The 16,095-nt window shown below is 41.6% G+C and overlaps 1 protein-coding gene across 1 annotated transcript in view; it reads left to right on the top strand.

Annotated features, from left to right (window-relative positions):
* PCSK6 (proprotein convertase subtilisin/kexin type 6) overlaps positions 1 to 16,095 on the top strand; it is a 79,336-nt gene that overhangs the window by 24,118 nt on the left and 39,123 nt on the right. Inside the window, exons 3-7 of the mRNA XM_042475901.1 lie at positions 534 to 644; positions 841 to 984; positions 1,431 to 1,507; positions 5,316 to 5,404; positions 14,475 to 14,647. Of these exons, the coding sequence (XP_042331835.1) occupies positions 534 to 644; positions 841 to 984; positions 1,431 to 1,507; positions 5,316 to 5,404; positions 14,475 to 14,647 (594 nt within the window). The remainder of the gene's footprint in view (positions 1 to 533; positions 645 to 840; positions 985 to 1,430; positions 1,508 to 5,315; positions 5,405 to 14,474; positions 14,648 to 16,095) is intronic.

Genomic DNA, 16,095 nt, shown 5'->3' on the forward strand with positions numbered 1-16,095 from the left:
AGATATATCAGATGAGAAAATCTTTTTAGTATTGCTAGGTCTGTAGGCTAACATTTTTAAAACGTGTACTACTAAAGGTTTTGCCTACTGTTAGTAGGTTCGTTTTGGGAGTCAGAGCAGTACAGTGGTTTGAGCGTTGGACTATGACTCTGGAGACCAGGGTTCAAATCCCAGCTTGGCCATGTAAACCCACTTAGTGACCTTGGGCAAGTCACACTCTCTCAGCCTTGGAGCATGGCAGTGGCAACCCACTTCTGATGAAACGTCCCTAGAAAACCTCATGGTAGGGTTACCATAAGTCAGAAACGACTTGAAGGAACACAACAACCAACAACGAGGTTTATTTTGCTCTCTTAATATTTGTGTGTTTGTATTTATTAACTGATTATTTCAGTTCTAAGGACCTATTTTAGCAGACCTCTGGTAAACCCAGTGGCAAGATTTAAATGTACCAGCAAACAAATCTTCCTTTTCTGTAAACATTAAGAAAACAAAACAGTTGCAAATACTGTTATTTTAATATTCTTTTCTAGGTAAAATGGATGCAGCAGCAAGAGGTTAAACGAAGAGTCAAAAGACGCGTTCGACGAAACCACAACCTCCTTTCCTTCAATGACCCACTCTGGCCTGAAATGTGGTACATGGTAACTATACACTTGTGTGTGTGCGAGTGTGTGCATGTGCGGACATGCGTGGGCAGTGCACCTATGCTCTCAAACTAGCTGGGAAAATATAGTGCCTTAACTCATTGGCTAGATCAGCATGATACAAAGATTTGAGCCTTAGGAGTTTCATGATTCAGGGGGGAAACAACTAGTCTGTTGCCATCTTTGCCCTCAGCACTGTGAAGACAATGATAGTGAATGCAGGTCGGAAATGAACATCATGGCAGCCTGGCAGCGAGGATATACCGGCAAAGGTGTCGTCGTAACCATTCTTGATGATGGGATAGAGAAGAATCACCCTGATCTTATCCAAAACTTTGTAAGTAAAGTATGAGCATAGAAATTGTTTTAATATAAAGGTATACCTGGACAGTTAAGAAAGAAGATAGCAGCTCCTTTCTGTGCCATCCAAGGGATGCCATAGCCATGGCGGCATCGGAGTCACACTATGATGCCGCACTGCATCTGGAATGGTGCGCAGCACCATGACACCCTGGGAGCAAAGTCGGGGTGTCCAGCGTCAGGACGCTGCGCCCTGACTTTGCCCATAGGCTGGCACAAAGTGCTGGTCTGTATAAAGCCATATTTCTGCAGTACGGATGCAGCCCATGTCTTATCTGCCAGTCTCATGCTATGGTCGAAAGCTCATTTCTGACAGACACTTTTTTCTTCTGTCTGTCACCTCTGAACACTGTTTCTTGTTTGTAATCATATGTTTTTAGATTGATAAATATGGCAAAAATCTCTTCTCTCTTTCTCTTTTAGGACCCTCTTGCAAGTTATGATATCAATGGAAATGATCCAGATCCGACTCCCCGCTACGATGTCAGCAATGAAAACAAGTGTGTCTGATTTTTAATGTGAAATTAATGCTTGCGCTGTGGAGAATTTTACTATTCCAACCCTGTTTTTACAGAGCTTGACTAGTGCATCTCCCACTGAGCCGTGTTGTCAAAATCGGAAAGTTGAGGAAAGTTATTTTCTTTGGACTTTACTTCCTAGAATCCCTGAGTCATATTTATGGCAGGATTCTGGGAGGAGTAGTCTCAAAAGTAACTCGCCCGAGTTGTGCAAAATAGCTAGCTAGTTCAGTTACTAGAGAGTGTGTCCAGCCTTTTGAAAGTACAAGACTATTAAAAGTACTATTTTATGCATAAAAGGGAAATTCAAATTGTAGAGAGCAAAAATGCAAAGCAGGTAAATCTGCATTTGTTTTGCATAGATTATACCAGTACTGCCTATTGCGACTTCTAAACAGGGATATCAGTAAGGGGTACAGGGATGTGACCCGCACCTAGTGACACTTTAAGTGGGGTTACACCGCTGCTCCCCAAAATATCTGCCTTCACCTACACCTTACATCCCTTTAAAATGCTGGAACCTAGTAGCAGAGATGGTGTGAGTAGGGCAAGGCTCAGTGGGAAGAGAAAGGAGATGCCTCAGGGTTTTTAAATCTATTTCTACTAGTATTTTGTGGGGGATTTCGGGGTTATGTGGCCACATTCTAGAAGAGTTTATTCCTGACGTTTTGCCAGCATCTGTGGCTGGCATCTTCAGAGAATGCATTATCTGAACATGCTAGTCACAGATGCTGGCAAAATACCAGGAATAAACTCTTCCCATGGCCACATAACCCCAAACCCCCACAAAAACTATGAACTCCAGCTGTGAAAGCCTTCTATTTTAACTGTTTTTAAATTTTCTTTTAAACCATCACATCTTAACAAATTTTCACGTTAACCATATGAACATATGTAAACTAAATAATTTAAACTGTGCGTATGATATTGTAATCCAAAGATATAATTTTAATTTTGCTAGTTGTTTATGTCACAACTATTGCCATGATATGAGCAAGCATTGTGTAGTGGTTTGAGCCACAGATTCTCTCAGCCACAGAGAGGGCAGTGGCAAACACCCTCTGAAGAAACTTGCCAAGAAAACCCCATGATAGGTTCGCCATAAATTGGAAACGACTTGAAGGCCCACAACAGCAACAGTTGCCGTTACATTCTGTGATATATGGGAATTGCAATTTACAAGTAACATTAGTGCAAAAACATTAGTATGGATTCTAACCTTAGTATGGGAGGAGGGCAGTTGGTTTGTGTGTGATACCATGAGTTACTGAACCAAGTGATGCCAACCCTAATGTTGTCACTGCTTCTGAATTTGAGAGTTTGGTATGTTTACAATGGGTTACGAAGGAAAGGTTTTTAGAATTATTGTTCTTTTACAATGTAAACTGCTTCGAATCACAGTTTGTGGGAGGATGATGATGGTGATGGTGATGATGATGATGATGATGATGATGATGATGATGAATTGTTTGGAGGAGAACCAAAACCAACAAGGTGAGCAAGATAAACTTTCTATTGCTGCATCTCCCTGCTGGGATTGATTTCTGGGTTTGCCTTCGGGTTGCAATAAGTTGGAAACGACTTGAAGGCACACAGCAACAACATGTCCTTTTGTGGTCATTGAAGGAGGAGTTATTCAGTATTCCTTTATACAATGACCCCCACATGGAGAACACATTGATTTAGAGCCTGGAAGTAGAGCAAAGGGTGGCCAAGGAGTATTTGGCTATGCTCCTACATAGGAATGGATTTACGACATCATCATCCTCCAGGATGTCCTGAGGATGCCTTTCTCTTTGTGTATCTGGTTGTAGAAACAACAACTATGATGCAGGGTGAAAGACGATGGTGAGTTCTCCCTGTAGAATAAGGATGGACAACTGTGAGATATCTGGGAACTATACTCTGAGGCTGCATTGATCTCTGAAAAATAACATAAAAATAGCTGAAAATGGCTAGAAGTCCACTTCTTGATTCTTGAAAATAGTTATCTTTTGTTGTTGAACAGTACAGGGAGGCCTTGCAGTCTATTTAGAAGGTACCTGGAGGCTGCCAGGAACAGCAATTCACTTGAGTTTTTTGGTCACAAAAAGGTTGGTTTGAGGACTCTAGAGGTTTTGAGGGCCATAAAAACATCACTGAAAGATGCACCTTGGCAACCTTTGCTGCACAAAGAGGCAACAGGGCTGAGTTCCAGCTGATAGAACTTTACACTTTATTCTGCAGGATCTCAGCCAAACTGTTCATAAGTTAAGATATGTTATGGTATTGTTACTATAAGGTTGAGTGTCCCTTATCCGAAATGCTTCGGACCGGAAGTGTTTTAGATTTCAGCTATTTTCAGGTTTTGGAATATTTGCAAATACTTAATGAGACATCTTGGAGATGGGATGGGACTCAAGTCTAAACGTAAAATCCACTTATGTTTCATATACACCTTTTACTCATAGCCTGAAGGTCATTTTATACAAAATATTTTAAAATAGGTTTGTGCATGAAACAAAATTTGTGTAGACTGATCCATCAGAAAGCAAAGGTATCCATGTCTCAACTACTCATGTGGACAATTTTGGAACATATTGGATTTTGGAATTCTGGATAAGGGATACTAAACTTGTATAATTATAAGATTAAGGGCAAACCCAGGGTTTAGAGCTGGTTTTGTCTGCTCACACTGTCTCTCCATTTCGTGCTCCAGGCTTTATGTACAATATGCTCCAGTAGTGGAACAAATGCTGGAATCTGTTAATTGGGCCATTGGGCCAAAACATGAACACTGTGGTTATTGCATCAAAGTAGCATCAGCCCATACAACCTGATGTGGAAACAATGCCTCTTGTGTCTTTCAGGCCTGACAAACAAGGGCAATTGTGCAGCGAAATCTGCAGATAGCTGGCTGCATGCAAATACGGCCTCTAGACTTCCAGGCATAAGCCAGGAATTCATATATATATATATATATATATATATATATATATATAATGGAGTCCGTCTGTGAATTTTCCCTTTTAATGATACTAATCCTCTGAGCACTTTGTTAATTTAATGGATTACTTGTCAAAAGGTTTTACACACTTTTGAAACTCATGAAAGCATGGGCCTGAGCATAGAGAGCATAAGGGGGGAAACGTTCACCATTCAGTGCCTGGGTTGTTCATCCTTGATTTGACAAACTTCCCCTCTGAAACCACAATAACTGCCAATGTATACATCCAGAAGACTTCATTGGTAAATCTCTTCCCCGATTTGAGCCAGTTGAGATTGTAAATGGCATATCTGAATACTGAAATACATAAAAACCCCATGCTTCTACCACTTAAAAACATGTGCCATATAATATGTGAAGTGGTCTTATGGTTAAGGTGGCATCAACAAATGAAAAAAATAAAATAAAAAGGGATTTATAAGATAGTGGTGAACACAGATATCTCAATATGTAGGACAAAGCACATTTTACCAAGGGGACATATGGTTTGTGCTTTGTCTCACAGGTTAGAGAAAACATACAAAACAACACTGCATTTTACATTAATGCTCCCACTGTAGATTTATTTCCTCTGAAATGAGGTCTGTTCATGAGACCCAATGTAGTGCACTGGTTTAAGGGTTTGAGAAGGATGGAGAAAGGTGTCCGCTTATTCTTTCTGTAGCCGTCAGTAGAAACCAGAGTAACCTAGACAGTCAGTGTTGCTCCTCTGCCTCTGTCTCTCTCCTCTTTTGTTCTTTCCATTTGAGGTATTAACAGTGTTTGCGCTGTTTGCTACACCTTTCCATGAATTGTTTTTCCTAGGCATGGCACGCGTTGTGCTGGAGAAGTGGCAGCGGCAGCCAACAACTCCAATTGCATAGTGGGAATTGCGTACAATGCAAGAATTGGAGGTAAGGACAACATTTCTTTTATAATGTACAACTGAAAGTGTATATTTTCTGCCAGTCAACTGGTTTCCTGGAGGACCACTTTGAGGATAAAGGCAGTGGTGTCATTGCTAACAAAAGCCTGCTTACAAATGTTGCCAAGCCGTTAGCATTTGCCTTCCCACTGGCTGAGTCTGGCCTATAACTGTTCCATTTCTTAACCTCTGCTACATATTTTCTGTGGCTTATTGTAAACCCACCTGGAAGCTTTGCTAGAGGGAAGTTTATAAACCTTTAAAACATTTTTTTAAAATAACATCATTTTCAAAATTATTATTATTTTCCCTATTTTTTTCCACCCAAATTGTTATGTATGAAGAAGTGTTTGACTCTGAGCCAAATGAGACATGAGTCTGGTTGATTTGTGCGCATTAAATGTGGATCTGGCTATGGAAAATGAGCATGCTTGTGTTGTAGCAAGAAAAGAACGATGTGAGCAAAACCTCGCCTCATGGTGACCCTATGGATGAGACATTTCATAGAATCATAGGGTTGGAAGGGCCATCCAGTTCAACCCCCTGCCATGCAGGAACTCTCAATCAAAGCATCCCGACAGATGGCCATCTTGCCTCTGTTTAAAGACCTCCAAGGAAGGAGACTCCACCAGACTCCGAGGAAGGAGTACGTTTCTCTGTTGAACAGCCCTTACTGTCAGGACATTCCTACTAATGTTGAGCTGGAATCTCTTTTCCTGGAGCTTGCATCCATTGTTCCGGGTCCTGTTCTCTGGAGTAGCAGAAAACAAGCCTGTTCCCTCTTCAATATGACATCCCTTCAAATATTTCCAAGACTCCCTGTCTTCACTCCTCTGCTCAGGTCCTGCAGCGATTCATGCCTGTGACCTCCCTGATTGAATCTTGCCATCTGGCATGCAGTCTCTTTCTCTTTACTACTGTTTCCTAGCATTATTGTTTTTTCTAGTGAGTTATGCCTTCTCACGATGTGCCCAGAGTACAACAGATGGTGATCAAGCCAAGATGATCAATTTGATCATCTTGGCTTCTATGGGTATTTTAGGCCTGATCTATTCTAGGACCCTTTTGTTTGTCTTTTTGGCTGTCCATGGTATTTTCAGCACTCTTCTCCAGCACCACATCTCAAATGCGTCAATGCTCTTTTCCTCCACTTTTGTCACTGTCCAGCTCTCACATCCCTGCCATGGCTTGGATGATTCTGGCTTAGTGCTCAGTTGTATATCTTTGCTCTTTAAGATCTTATCCAGTTCTTTCATCACTGTCCTTCTCATTCCTAGTCTTCTTCTTATCTCTTGACTGCAGCCTCCATTCTGACCAATGTTTGATCCAAGGTATGAAAAATCTTTAACTATTTCGATTTCCTCGTTGCCCAGGTTGAATTTATATATAATATCTATAATATATTTTTCATCTGAATATGTACAGTATAGTACACACACGCACACACATATAAATATATGTACAGTACAGTAAAATGCAGAACAATGGCTACTGTGAAGTTGAAGGCTTTCATGGCCGGCATCCATAGATTTTTGTGGGTTTTTCGGGCTATGTGGCCATGTTCTAGAAAAGTTTATTCCTGACGTTTCACCTGCATCTGTGGCTGGCATCTTCAGAGAAAATTTGAAGATGCCAGCCACAGATGCTGGCAAAACGTCAGGAGTAACATGGCCACATTGCCCAAAAACCCCTCAAAAAACATTTGCTACTGTGTATGGTGTCCTGAGGTTCTTTCACAAAGGCCTAAGTGTTGATGTATACCCAGTTCCATCATACCATAAAATCTGTGGTTTTGGGAGGTTGTAGCCCAGCATCCACTTTGTTGGACTAAGGATAATTACATGCTTGTGTCTGACTCCACCAAAGTTGGTTCTATGCCAAATGTCAGTGTGTTCCTGGTCGTGCAGTTGACTTAGATGGTGCACCCTTTGATTGCTGTGGCACATTTATACATGTCAGGGAGATCCAGGGTCTGTTGATGCCACCATCGGCAGTATCCAGGCAGCCTTTAAAAATTCTTAATGAACTGAGAGCTCAGGGACTCTGGTAAGGTGTAGGAAGAAATATCCCACGTCTCTTGTAGGCTCATCAGAAGTGAGCAAATAGATTGCTAAACATAGTTGGTGAGGTCTGGGCTCAGCTCGGTGGGGAGTCCGATCCGTCACACTCCAAAAGGCACAATCTAATTTATTTTTTTAACTTCTTGCTTTTTCATTGCCCTTGCATTTTCTCCCCCCCCCCCCCCCTTTTTTTTTTTGGCTCAGGGCACAATACATTTACCGCTCAATAAACAAAAGGAGGATGCTAGCCCATCTTTCTTCCCTTCCACTTCTCTTTAACGCTGTGCACCTTCCGAAGCTTTTATTGCTTACACTGTAAGAAGTAGCTGATTTATCCCTTCTCTTTCCCATCTCCTCTCTTTAACCTCTCCTTCTCTCTGACAACCTATAGATTCCTTCCACAGTTGGGCTCCTTCTCTGCTTTGATCGTTGGCTCTGCTAACAGCATCTGATGCCATGGGCTTGAGAATTAAGGTGATGGGTTTCTCTCTTTTATGTGTGCCCCTGTTTGCTGAATGCCTGGCACTGAAGGGCTGTTTGGGAGGAAATGAAGTGTGCCTAGGAGTGGGAGAAATGGCAGAGGATGCAGTGGGTGAACCATGGACCAGTTTGGAATAGAAATATTAGGACTGAAAATACTTTGGAGTGGAGTCAGATTTAGGTCTCATGCTTTTGAGGATAATGAACATACAGACAGGGAGAGCCAGCATAGCAGAGTGTTGGTCTATGACTCTGGAGACCAGAGTTCAGTTTCATGCTCAGCCATGGAAACCCATTGGGTGGCTTTGGCGGAGTCACACTCTCTCAGCCCCAGAAAACCCCATGATAAGCTCACCTTAGTGTCGCCATAAGTCAAAATGACTTGAAGGCACACATCAAGAAGAGGAGAGCACACCAGCTTTGCTTCCTTCTGGTTCAGAACCTTGGAGAATCAGAATTTAGGGTCACCAGAGCAACCCCCATGGACAGAAAAAGTTTCTCATTGCAGATGTTCTCCATCCATCTATCCATTCCTTTATGTGCATCCTGCCTTTCACTTTAAGGCAGTTTACAAAAGGCAGGAAATTACAATAAAAGCACATACAGTTAAAAACATTAAAATTTAGATTAAAATAAATTAATACTAACAACAGAATTAATACCATTTAAAATGTCACTTTAAAACAAAGATTAAAAACAGCACTGCACCATATATATCCCTTCTCTTGTTTACAATCAGTTCCAAAAAGGCTTGCTGGAACAAAAAGGTATTAATCTGCTGTTCAGCTTGGCTGAAAGGACAGCCAAGAAAGAGCCATCCTAACTTCCACTCAGAAGTTAACAGCCCATGAAGGGTGTTGACACGTGAGTGGTGTTAAGGACAGCAGTGATGGGCTTTGCAGAGCTAAAATGTCCCTGACCTCACTTTCTCTCCTCATATCTATATTCTTTCATAAAGCAGAAAGCCTGTTAAAAAGCTTTTCTTCTGACACATCTTTTCTCAGGCTAGATTGGAGTCAAACTTGACTGACTGCAAGATCTGCGACTGGATCTGGCACAATTTTTTGCTGGGCTAGTATGGAAAGCCAGCATTGTGTAGAGGTTTGAGCTCTGGACTATGAATATGGAGCCTAGGTTTAAATCCCACTTCAGCCATATAAACTCGGTGGGTGACCTTGCAGATGTCACACTCTCTCAGCCTCAGAGGATAGCAATAGCAAACCCCCTCTAAAGAAACTTGCCAAGAAAACCCTATGATAGGCTTGCCTTAGGGGCACCATAGGTCAGAAGCAACTTGAAGACACACAACAGCAACAGTTGAAGTCATCACCTGCCTTATGCCTTGAAAGCATGAAGATGTGCAATGTGCTTTGGCAAAGTCATTGTAACTAGCCCAACTGTGGCTGCTTTGTAGTATATTTTCCTGGGCAGAGATAAGTTAGCTTATGCATTAGTATTGCGTACAATTAGACTGCTGTAATGTGAGAACCAGCTTGTTGCAGTGGTTTAAGTCTAAGACTAGGACTCCAGGAAACCAGGGTTCAAATCCCTGCTCAGCCAGGGAAACCCACTTTTGGGTGCTTTTGGGCAAGCTTCATAGGAAGGCAATGGCAAACTCCTCTGAGTAAATCTTGCCATGAAAACTTTATGATAGAGTCACCACAAGTTGGAATTGACTTGTAGGCACGTAACAACAACAATAAGAAGAATGTGCTCTATATAAGACTGGCCTTGAAAAAGATTTGGAAAGCTAGTGCAAAATGCAGCAACCTGATTGCTGACTGAAATACCATAGAAACAACATATAATGCTTTAAAAGAATTATACTGGCTGTCAATATGTTTCCCATTTGAATTCAAGGTGATCGTGATGATGTTCAAAATCCTAAGCAGCTCGGGACCTTGAAACCTGAGGGAATGTTTCTCCCTAAGTGTGCCTCCCCAAGTACTGAGTTCTGTTAGTGATGCTATGCACTGGATTACTTGTCAAGCAAGGGTCTTTGGCTCCTAGTGGGTTTTACAGTAGTTTTGGAAACCAAAATTAATGGAGAATGCTGTCATAGGACTGAATGAGTCAATGAGCTACAAGAGCCCCATTAGAGATTTGTTGGAGTGAGGTTGTAATTGGTTTTTGTGTGCATGTTTCTCTTCCCAACATCATTTTGCATGATATGAAAGCACTTGAAGCCAAGTGGACATGGTAATTTCTGTGAGTGATTATTTCCTTTAATGGATCCTTTTTCCATTTACAAGGGCCCTTGAAATGTTTTTGAAGTCAAACCGAACTGAAGCAGTTTTAAAACACATGCTGGCATCAAGAAGCGTCTATAAGAGTTAGCTGAGGCCTATCTTAAGGTTTCAGATAGACTCCAAATTGGGCAAGTGGCTCATGAGCTGGATGACTCCTGGCCAACCTAGACAGTACTTTCCCCAACCTTGGATGATGAAGGTATATATGGGGAAGGAATCTCTTCTGATCATACATGGAAAATGCAATGTGCCTACAGACAGTAAGTACCAGGAGAGGCAGGCTATAATAGAGAGAAGCAGTTCTAGGTGAATTGAGTCTGTCCAGTTCATACACAGATAATCAAGGGAGTTTGCTGAGGCACAGTAGCAAATGACGCCAGAATCCTTCATGAGAAGCCAGCCATTATAATAACTGAGGTCACAAGGAAAAGATAAAGGGATGCACACCATGAGCCAGTCCAGAGGTCAAGAATTCATATAAACCCATGAGCAGTAAGCAACAAAACCCACGGAGACCAAACAGTCTCAAAAACAAGAAACACCCAACAGCTTTTGCAAGATTTATAGCCGCCTAACCTTGAGACACCAGGTGCTTGATTGCTTACTGTTTCTTATTTAAGAAATGTTGGCTCCTTCCCACTTTCCTGATTACATTCCATAGATAATGGTGGTATCTTCCTAGTGTCCTTCAATTCCAGCTGTGGTGGAGGCCCAAAGGTCTTCATCAGCTGCATTGACCACTAGTCACACAAATTCTGAGTGAAGAGGGAGCCATCATATAGAGCCAAGGACCTCTCTATATCTGGCTGGTCCTTGGACTCTGTGTGGTGTGTTATGAGAGAAAGAGGCATTCAAGAACCATTTTTCCTGTCCATTTGGAAGCTGCAAGTACTTTGAGACAGATACAGTATCATAGATGTACCTGTGATGTGTACAGAGAAGGCTAAAGATCTTATAAAACTACAAATCCCAGGATTCCACAGGATAGAGCTACAACACATAAAGTAGTATCAAACTCCATTATTTCTACAGTGTGGATGCACCCTAAATTGGGAGTGGCGCATCGTTCAGTGTAGCATAGACCATGATGCAGATGTTGAAGCTACAGTGAGGAGATGTTGAACTGAGGCCACCATTTGTTACCATGAGTTCTAGGAACTTTGGATGTTTTTAAATGCAAAATGTCACCTCTTCAGAATGTTACCAAACTACATTCCTTAATGATGTTTCCAAGGGTTGCATAGATCACAGCTGTTGCTGGAGATTTTTTTAAGCTGAACAACCTTGTTCCTGCTCACATTATGCTGAAAAGCTTTCTTTGCTAGCAGAGGGCAATCTGTGAGCGGAAATCTATTTGAGTGCTTCCTGCACGCAAACTGCAACCTTAATTACATTTCTCCCTTGATTTTTGTTTTTCTTAAGGAGATATATATATGTGGATATATATATGAAAGGATATATATATATGAAAAGAAAGGTTAAAAAAGGTAAATAGATGCTTTTGTGCCTGGCTAAATTAAGCTTTGAAATTATACTCCACTGCCCTTCCTCTTCCGAATGTGTTGCCACCCACAGAAGTCCTCTAAAGTGCAAGAAATAATCAGCCTTACTTCTTTATGAAAATGATGAATCAGGCCTCCAGAATTTCTGAGATTGGTTTGTATGAATATGTGTGCATGTGTGTGCATGTGTGTGTGTGTTCATTCATTCAAGGTTGGGTACTTTCTTTTTAATTACATCTTCCTGTTTGCTCTGAGCTCGGCTGTACAGTATTTCTCTCTCTCTCTCAAAAAAAAAATTGCAACAACTTTCAGTTACAAGTAAAGCTTTGGTCGCAACCCAACGTGAGCAGCTGCTGCAAGAACCAAATTTAGCTTGGTTTTGATCAGCTTTGTTCAGTCTGCTTCCTCATGGATCATGTTCCTCTTGGATCATACTGTGCAGCCTGCTTCCCCATTTCATCCTGTTCCAGGACTGCTTGGTGAAGTTCAAAGTGAACCTAGGAAATTTGGTACCAAAAGATTCGCCTCTCTGCAAAATATTCCAGGCGCCTTTGGGTTTCTATTGTGCAAGAGATGCCATTTCCTCCATTGGTTTCTTTCTAAAGATATAGCTTGATTCGTGCCAGGATTATTCCTCCTGCCCATTCAAAATATCCTCTTTTCTTAGGGATGGTTCTGTTTCACAATGGGGCCAGCTGCAGATACAGCCAAACCAGACTTTGGCTAAAGTTGTTCAGTGACTTCATAACCTCCAGTTTGCACTACTCTGCTGTCTGTCGGAGGCTGCTCCTGAAGTTGGTTTGGAAATAACAGCTGGTTCAGATTTCGTGGGTTTTTTTCCTCTTGATTCAGATTTCTTCAACTGTAGCAGTTTTCTCTTAAATTGGGCATCACCCATGTACTCTCTTATTGTGGAATATGTTGACAACTCAACCGCATTTCTCCGTTTTCCTCCCATCTATTTTCAGGCTTAACTTGTGGCCATTTTTATGACTTTAAATTGTTTGAATATGAATGTTTTAATGCATCCACAACTTGAGCTAATGTGCCATAGTTTAAAAGGATAAGGTAATTAAAAAAAATACTATCAATCAGGAAATGTTTATCACGACATCAGTTGGAAGGGCATCCCACAGGTCCCAAATTGATATTCTAAAGGTCCTACTTGTGATGATCTTCTGGTGGATCTCAGAACCCATTGAAACCACCTCAGAGAATGAACAGCATGACAGGAGAGAATGATACTGAAACCCTGATCAACATGGACTGGCAAGGCATGCTGGACAGGGGACTGTGATAAGATGTTGTTGGGAAAAGGAGTCACTGCTTTGGTTGTTGATATAGTTCTGTGTCTTATCTCCATGTGCTCCTGCATGGGTTCCTAGTAGTTTCATATTTTGTTGTTTACTTCTAATGAAACACAAGTATAGTTGGTCATGCATATCCATGGATTCTGCATCCGCAGAGTCAACCATCTCCAGCTGGAATATGAATATAAATCCCAAAAGCAAACCTTGATTTGCCATTTTATATAAGGGGATATCATTTTACTATGCTATTATATATAGTAGGACTTGAGCATCCATGGACTTTGGTATCCATGGGGAGCCCTGGAACCAAACTCCATCAGATACCAAGGGACCATTGTACAACTACAAACTTTCCCCCCTGACAGTCTGTTGAAGGTGGAATTTGGGGCTGGGAGAGTCAGTGTGGCATAGCAGTTTGAGTGTTGGACTACGACTTGGGAAACCAGGTTTCAAATCCCTGCTTGGCCATAGAAACCCATTGGGTGACCTTGGGCAAGTCACAGGCTCTCAGGGAAAGGCAATGGCAAACCTCCTCTTAACAAATCTCGGCAAGAAAAACCCACAATAGGATTTCCTTAGGGTCATCGTGAGTCAGAAATAACTTGAAGGCATACGACAATGAAAAGATCTCCTACCTTTTCAGTACTGACATGCAGGAAACTTCATTTCTGACTTCCATCTCCCAAAGGTGGGATTTTCCTAGTGACAACTACCTAGGCATAATGGTAATGATACCATAGTTCCTCTCCCAGTGGGTTGATCCAAATTGCTGCTGTGTGGTGAGGAACATACCTCTCACCCACTTGATGTATTCCTTCCTTACAGTATTATTTGCCCAAACGCTTAGGAACGTAAGGAGAGCTGGTGAGTCAAACCAGAGACTCATCTGATGTAGCATTTTGACTCTCAATACCCAACCAAATGTTTTTCAGATGCCACACAAGCAGGGGATGTACTAAGTTTTGACTCCCTTCTCACACAGTTGTATCCTTGCAGGTATTCATTCTGGGGGCAATATGTAGTGCGTGGACCATCATAATCTGGGAAAAGATAGAAATGGCTCCCAAAAAGTTGTCCACCCTGGACTAAAAGTCCACTTTTGATTAAAAGGACCTGTTTAACCATGTAGAACTGGCTTATATAAATATATTTAGGCACTTCATGTAACATTGTCTTTTTAAATCAGCAATATGCCACCCATTTTGCTTTGCCCTGCAGGCTTAAAATGGGGGAATGGAGCACTTTATGAAATGCCACGTGGAACCACAGTGATAATAATTCTGTTTCCTGCTGTTTGTGAAAGAACATTACTGTACTTCAGCAGTACTAAAATGTGTTCAGACATCAGCTCTGCCTTAAAGGTCTTTGATTGTAGTGCTTAAGCCCTTTTGCAAAAAGTCTTTGTGCCTCCATTTATTTATTTGTTCCTCTTTTTAACACTGTGGGGATTGCTTTTAGGCATCCGTATGTTAGATGGCGATGTGACGGACGTTGTAGAAGCAAAGGCGCTTGGCATCAGACCGGATTATATCCACATCTACAGTGCGAGCTGGGGTCCAGATGATGATGGCCGGACAGTGGATGGCCCTGGCGTTTTGGCCAAGCAAGCATTGGAGCAAGGCATTAAAAAGGTGTACGAAACCGGGACTTTGTGCACAAAATTTCTTCCTTTGAGACAGAGGGGTTGTCACTCTTTTTGCTAGAAAACTTCAGGTTTGCCATTCCTAGTGATATATTTTTAGTGTGCAGTTTAGTGCTCCAGTTGAAACTGATTGCAGCTGGGAAAATGGGAGGAAAACTACACACCTTAAGTAGTTTTTAAGCACTTCAATGATGGTGATTGTCAGGTAGTCTTGGTGAAAAAACAAGAGGAACACAGTTTTGCAGTAGTACTAATTTTGCCAGTAGAGACTGCAGGAGTCATTTTGGCTGCCTTAGGCAATGCTGTAAGGATCACTACTAGGTCAAGATTTGTCTTGATACATGAGCTGTTGCATTGTCTTGTTATTAAATGAACAAAGGCAGATTCATAAATGAATTGCTGCTGTGCATAGTAGATGAGAGAGCCAGTGTGGTGTAGTGGTTTAAGGTGTGGACTATATCTCTGGAGGATTCAAATCCCCGCTTGGCCATGGACACCGATTGGATGATCTTGGGCAAGGCACACACTCTCAGCCTCAGGGGAAGACAAAAGGCAAAGCCCCTCTGAACAAATCTGGCCAAGAAAACCCTGTCATAAGTTTGCCATAGGTCAGGAATGATTTGTAGCCACACAACAACTGCAACAAGTAGATGAGAGCTATTGGTCCCTGTGAATTTACAAGCAATAGCCATGTTACTTTCTCGCAGCATGACAATGGAAAAAAAAGACCTTTAAGACTAACTGATCTATTATATCACAGGCTTCCATGGATATCAACCTACTCTTTAAGATGCCCTGAACATCTGAAGAAGTGAATTGATATCCACAACAGCTCATTGTAAAATCGATCAGTGAGTCTTAGGGGTGCTGCAAACTTCTCTAGTCACCCCCTTTTCCTTTTTTTAATGCTGAATTCTGTAGAGAAACAATTACTAATACATGATGTGAGCAAAGCATGTCTTGTATTTGTTTGGATTTATTGTTGTTGTCATCTCCTCCTCCCCACATGGGAAAATTTGCTCATTTGGAATATTTGCTTTAAAAACCCAACCCTGATTGCTGATGCTAGGAGCAATAGTCTGAAATGTTTCCAGAACATCAGGTTGGAAACGCTGCTCTAAACCATGCCTCCCCATTTCTAGTCTGCCTTCCCCCACAACTTTCAAATGTAAGCCTGTGTTATATCTTAAAGGTTAATAATGTCTGCCAATATATCTGTTCATACATTCCCAATATTCCTCTTTAGATGTGGGTTATGGGGCTCACTTCTTGCACTGAAACAAGGGTAATGTCACATAGGTTAATGGATGGGTAGAGAGTGTTAAGTCCACTGCCTCATTTTGTATTTAAACAACATGATATTATCCTACAGAACCCTTTATCTGGTTGAGTATTAGCCTCAGAAACCCTGCTTTCCCAAAGAAGTGGTTTTGTTTA

This window comes from Sceloporus undulatus, chromosome 6, assembly GCF_019175285.1.
Source record: "Sceloporus undulatus isolate JIND9_A2432 ecotype Alabama chromosome 6, SceUnd_v1.1, whole genome shotgun sequence".
NCBI classification, from domain to species: Eukaryota; Metazoa; Chordata; class Lepidosauria; order Squamata; family Phrynosomatidae; genus Sceloporus; species Sceloporus undulatus.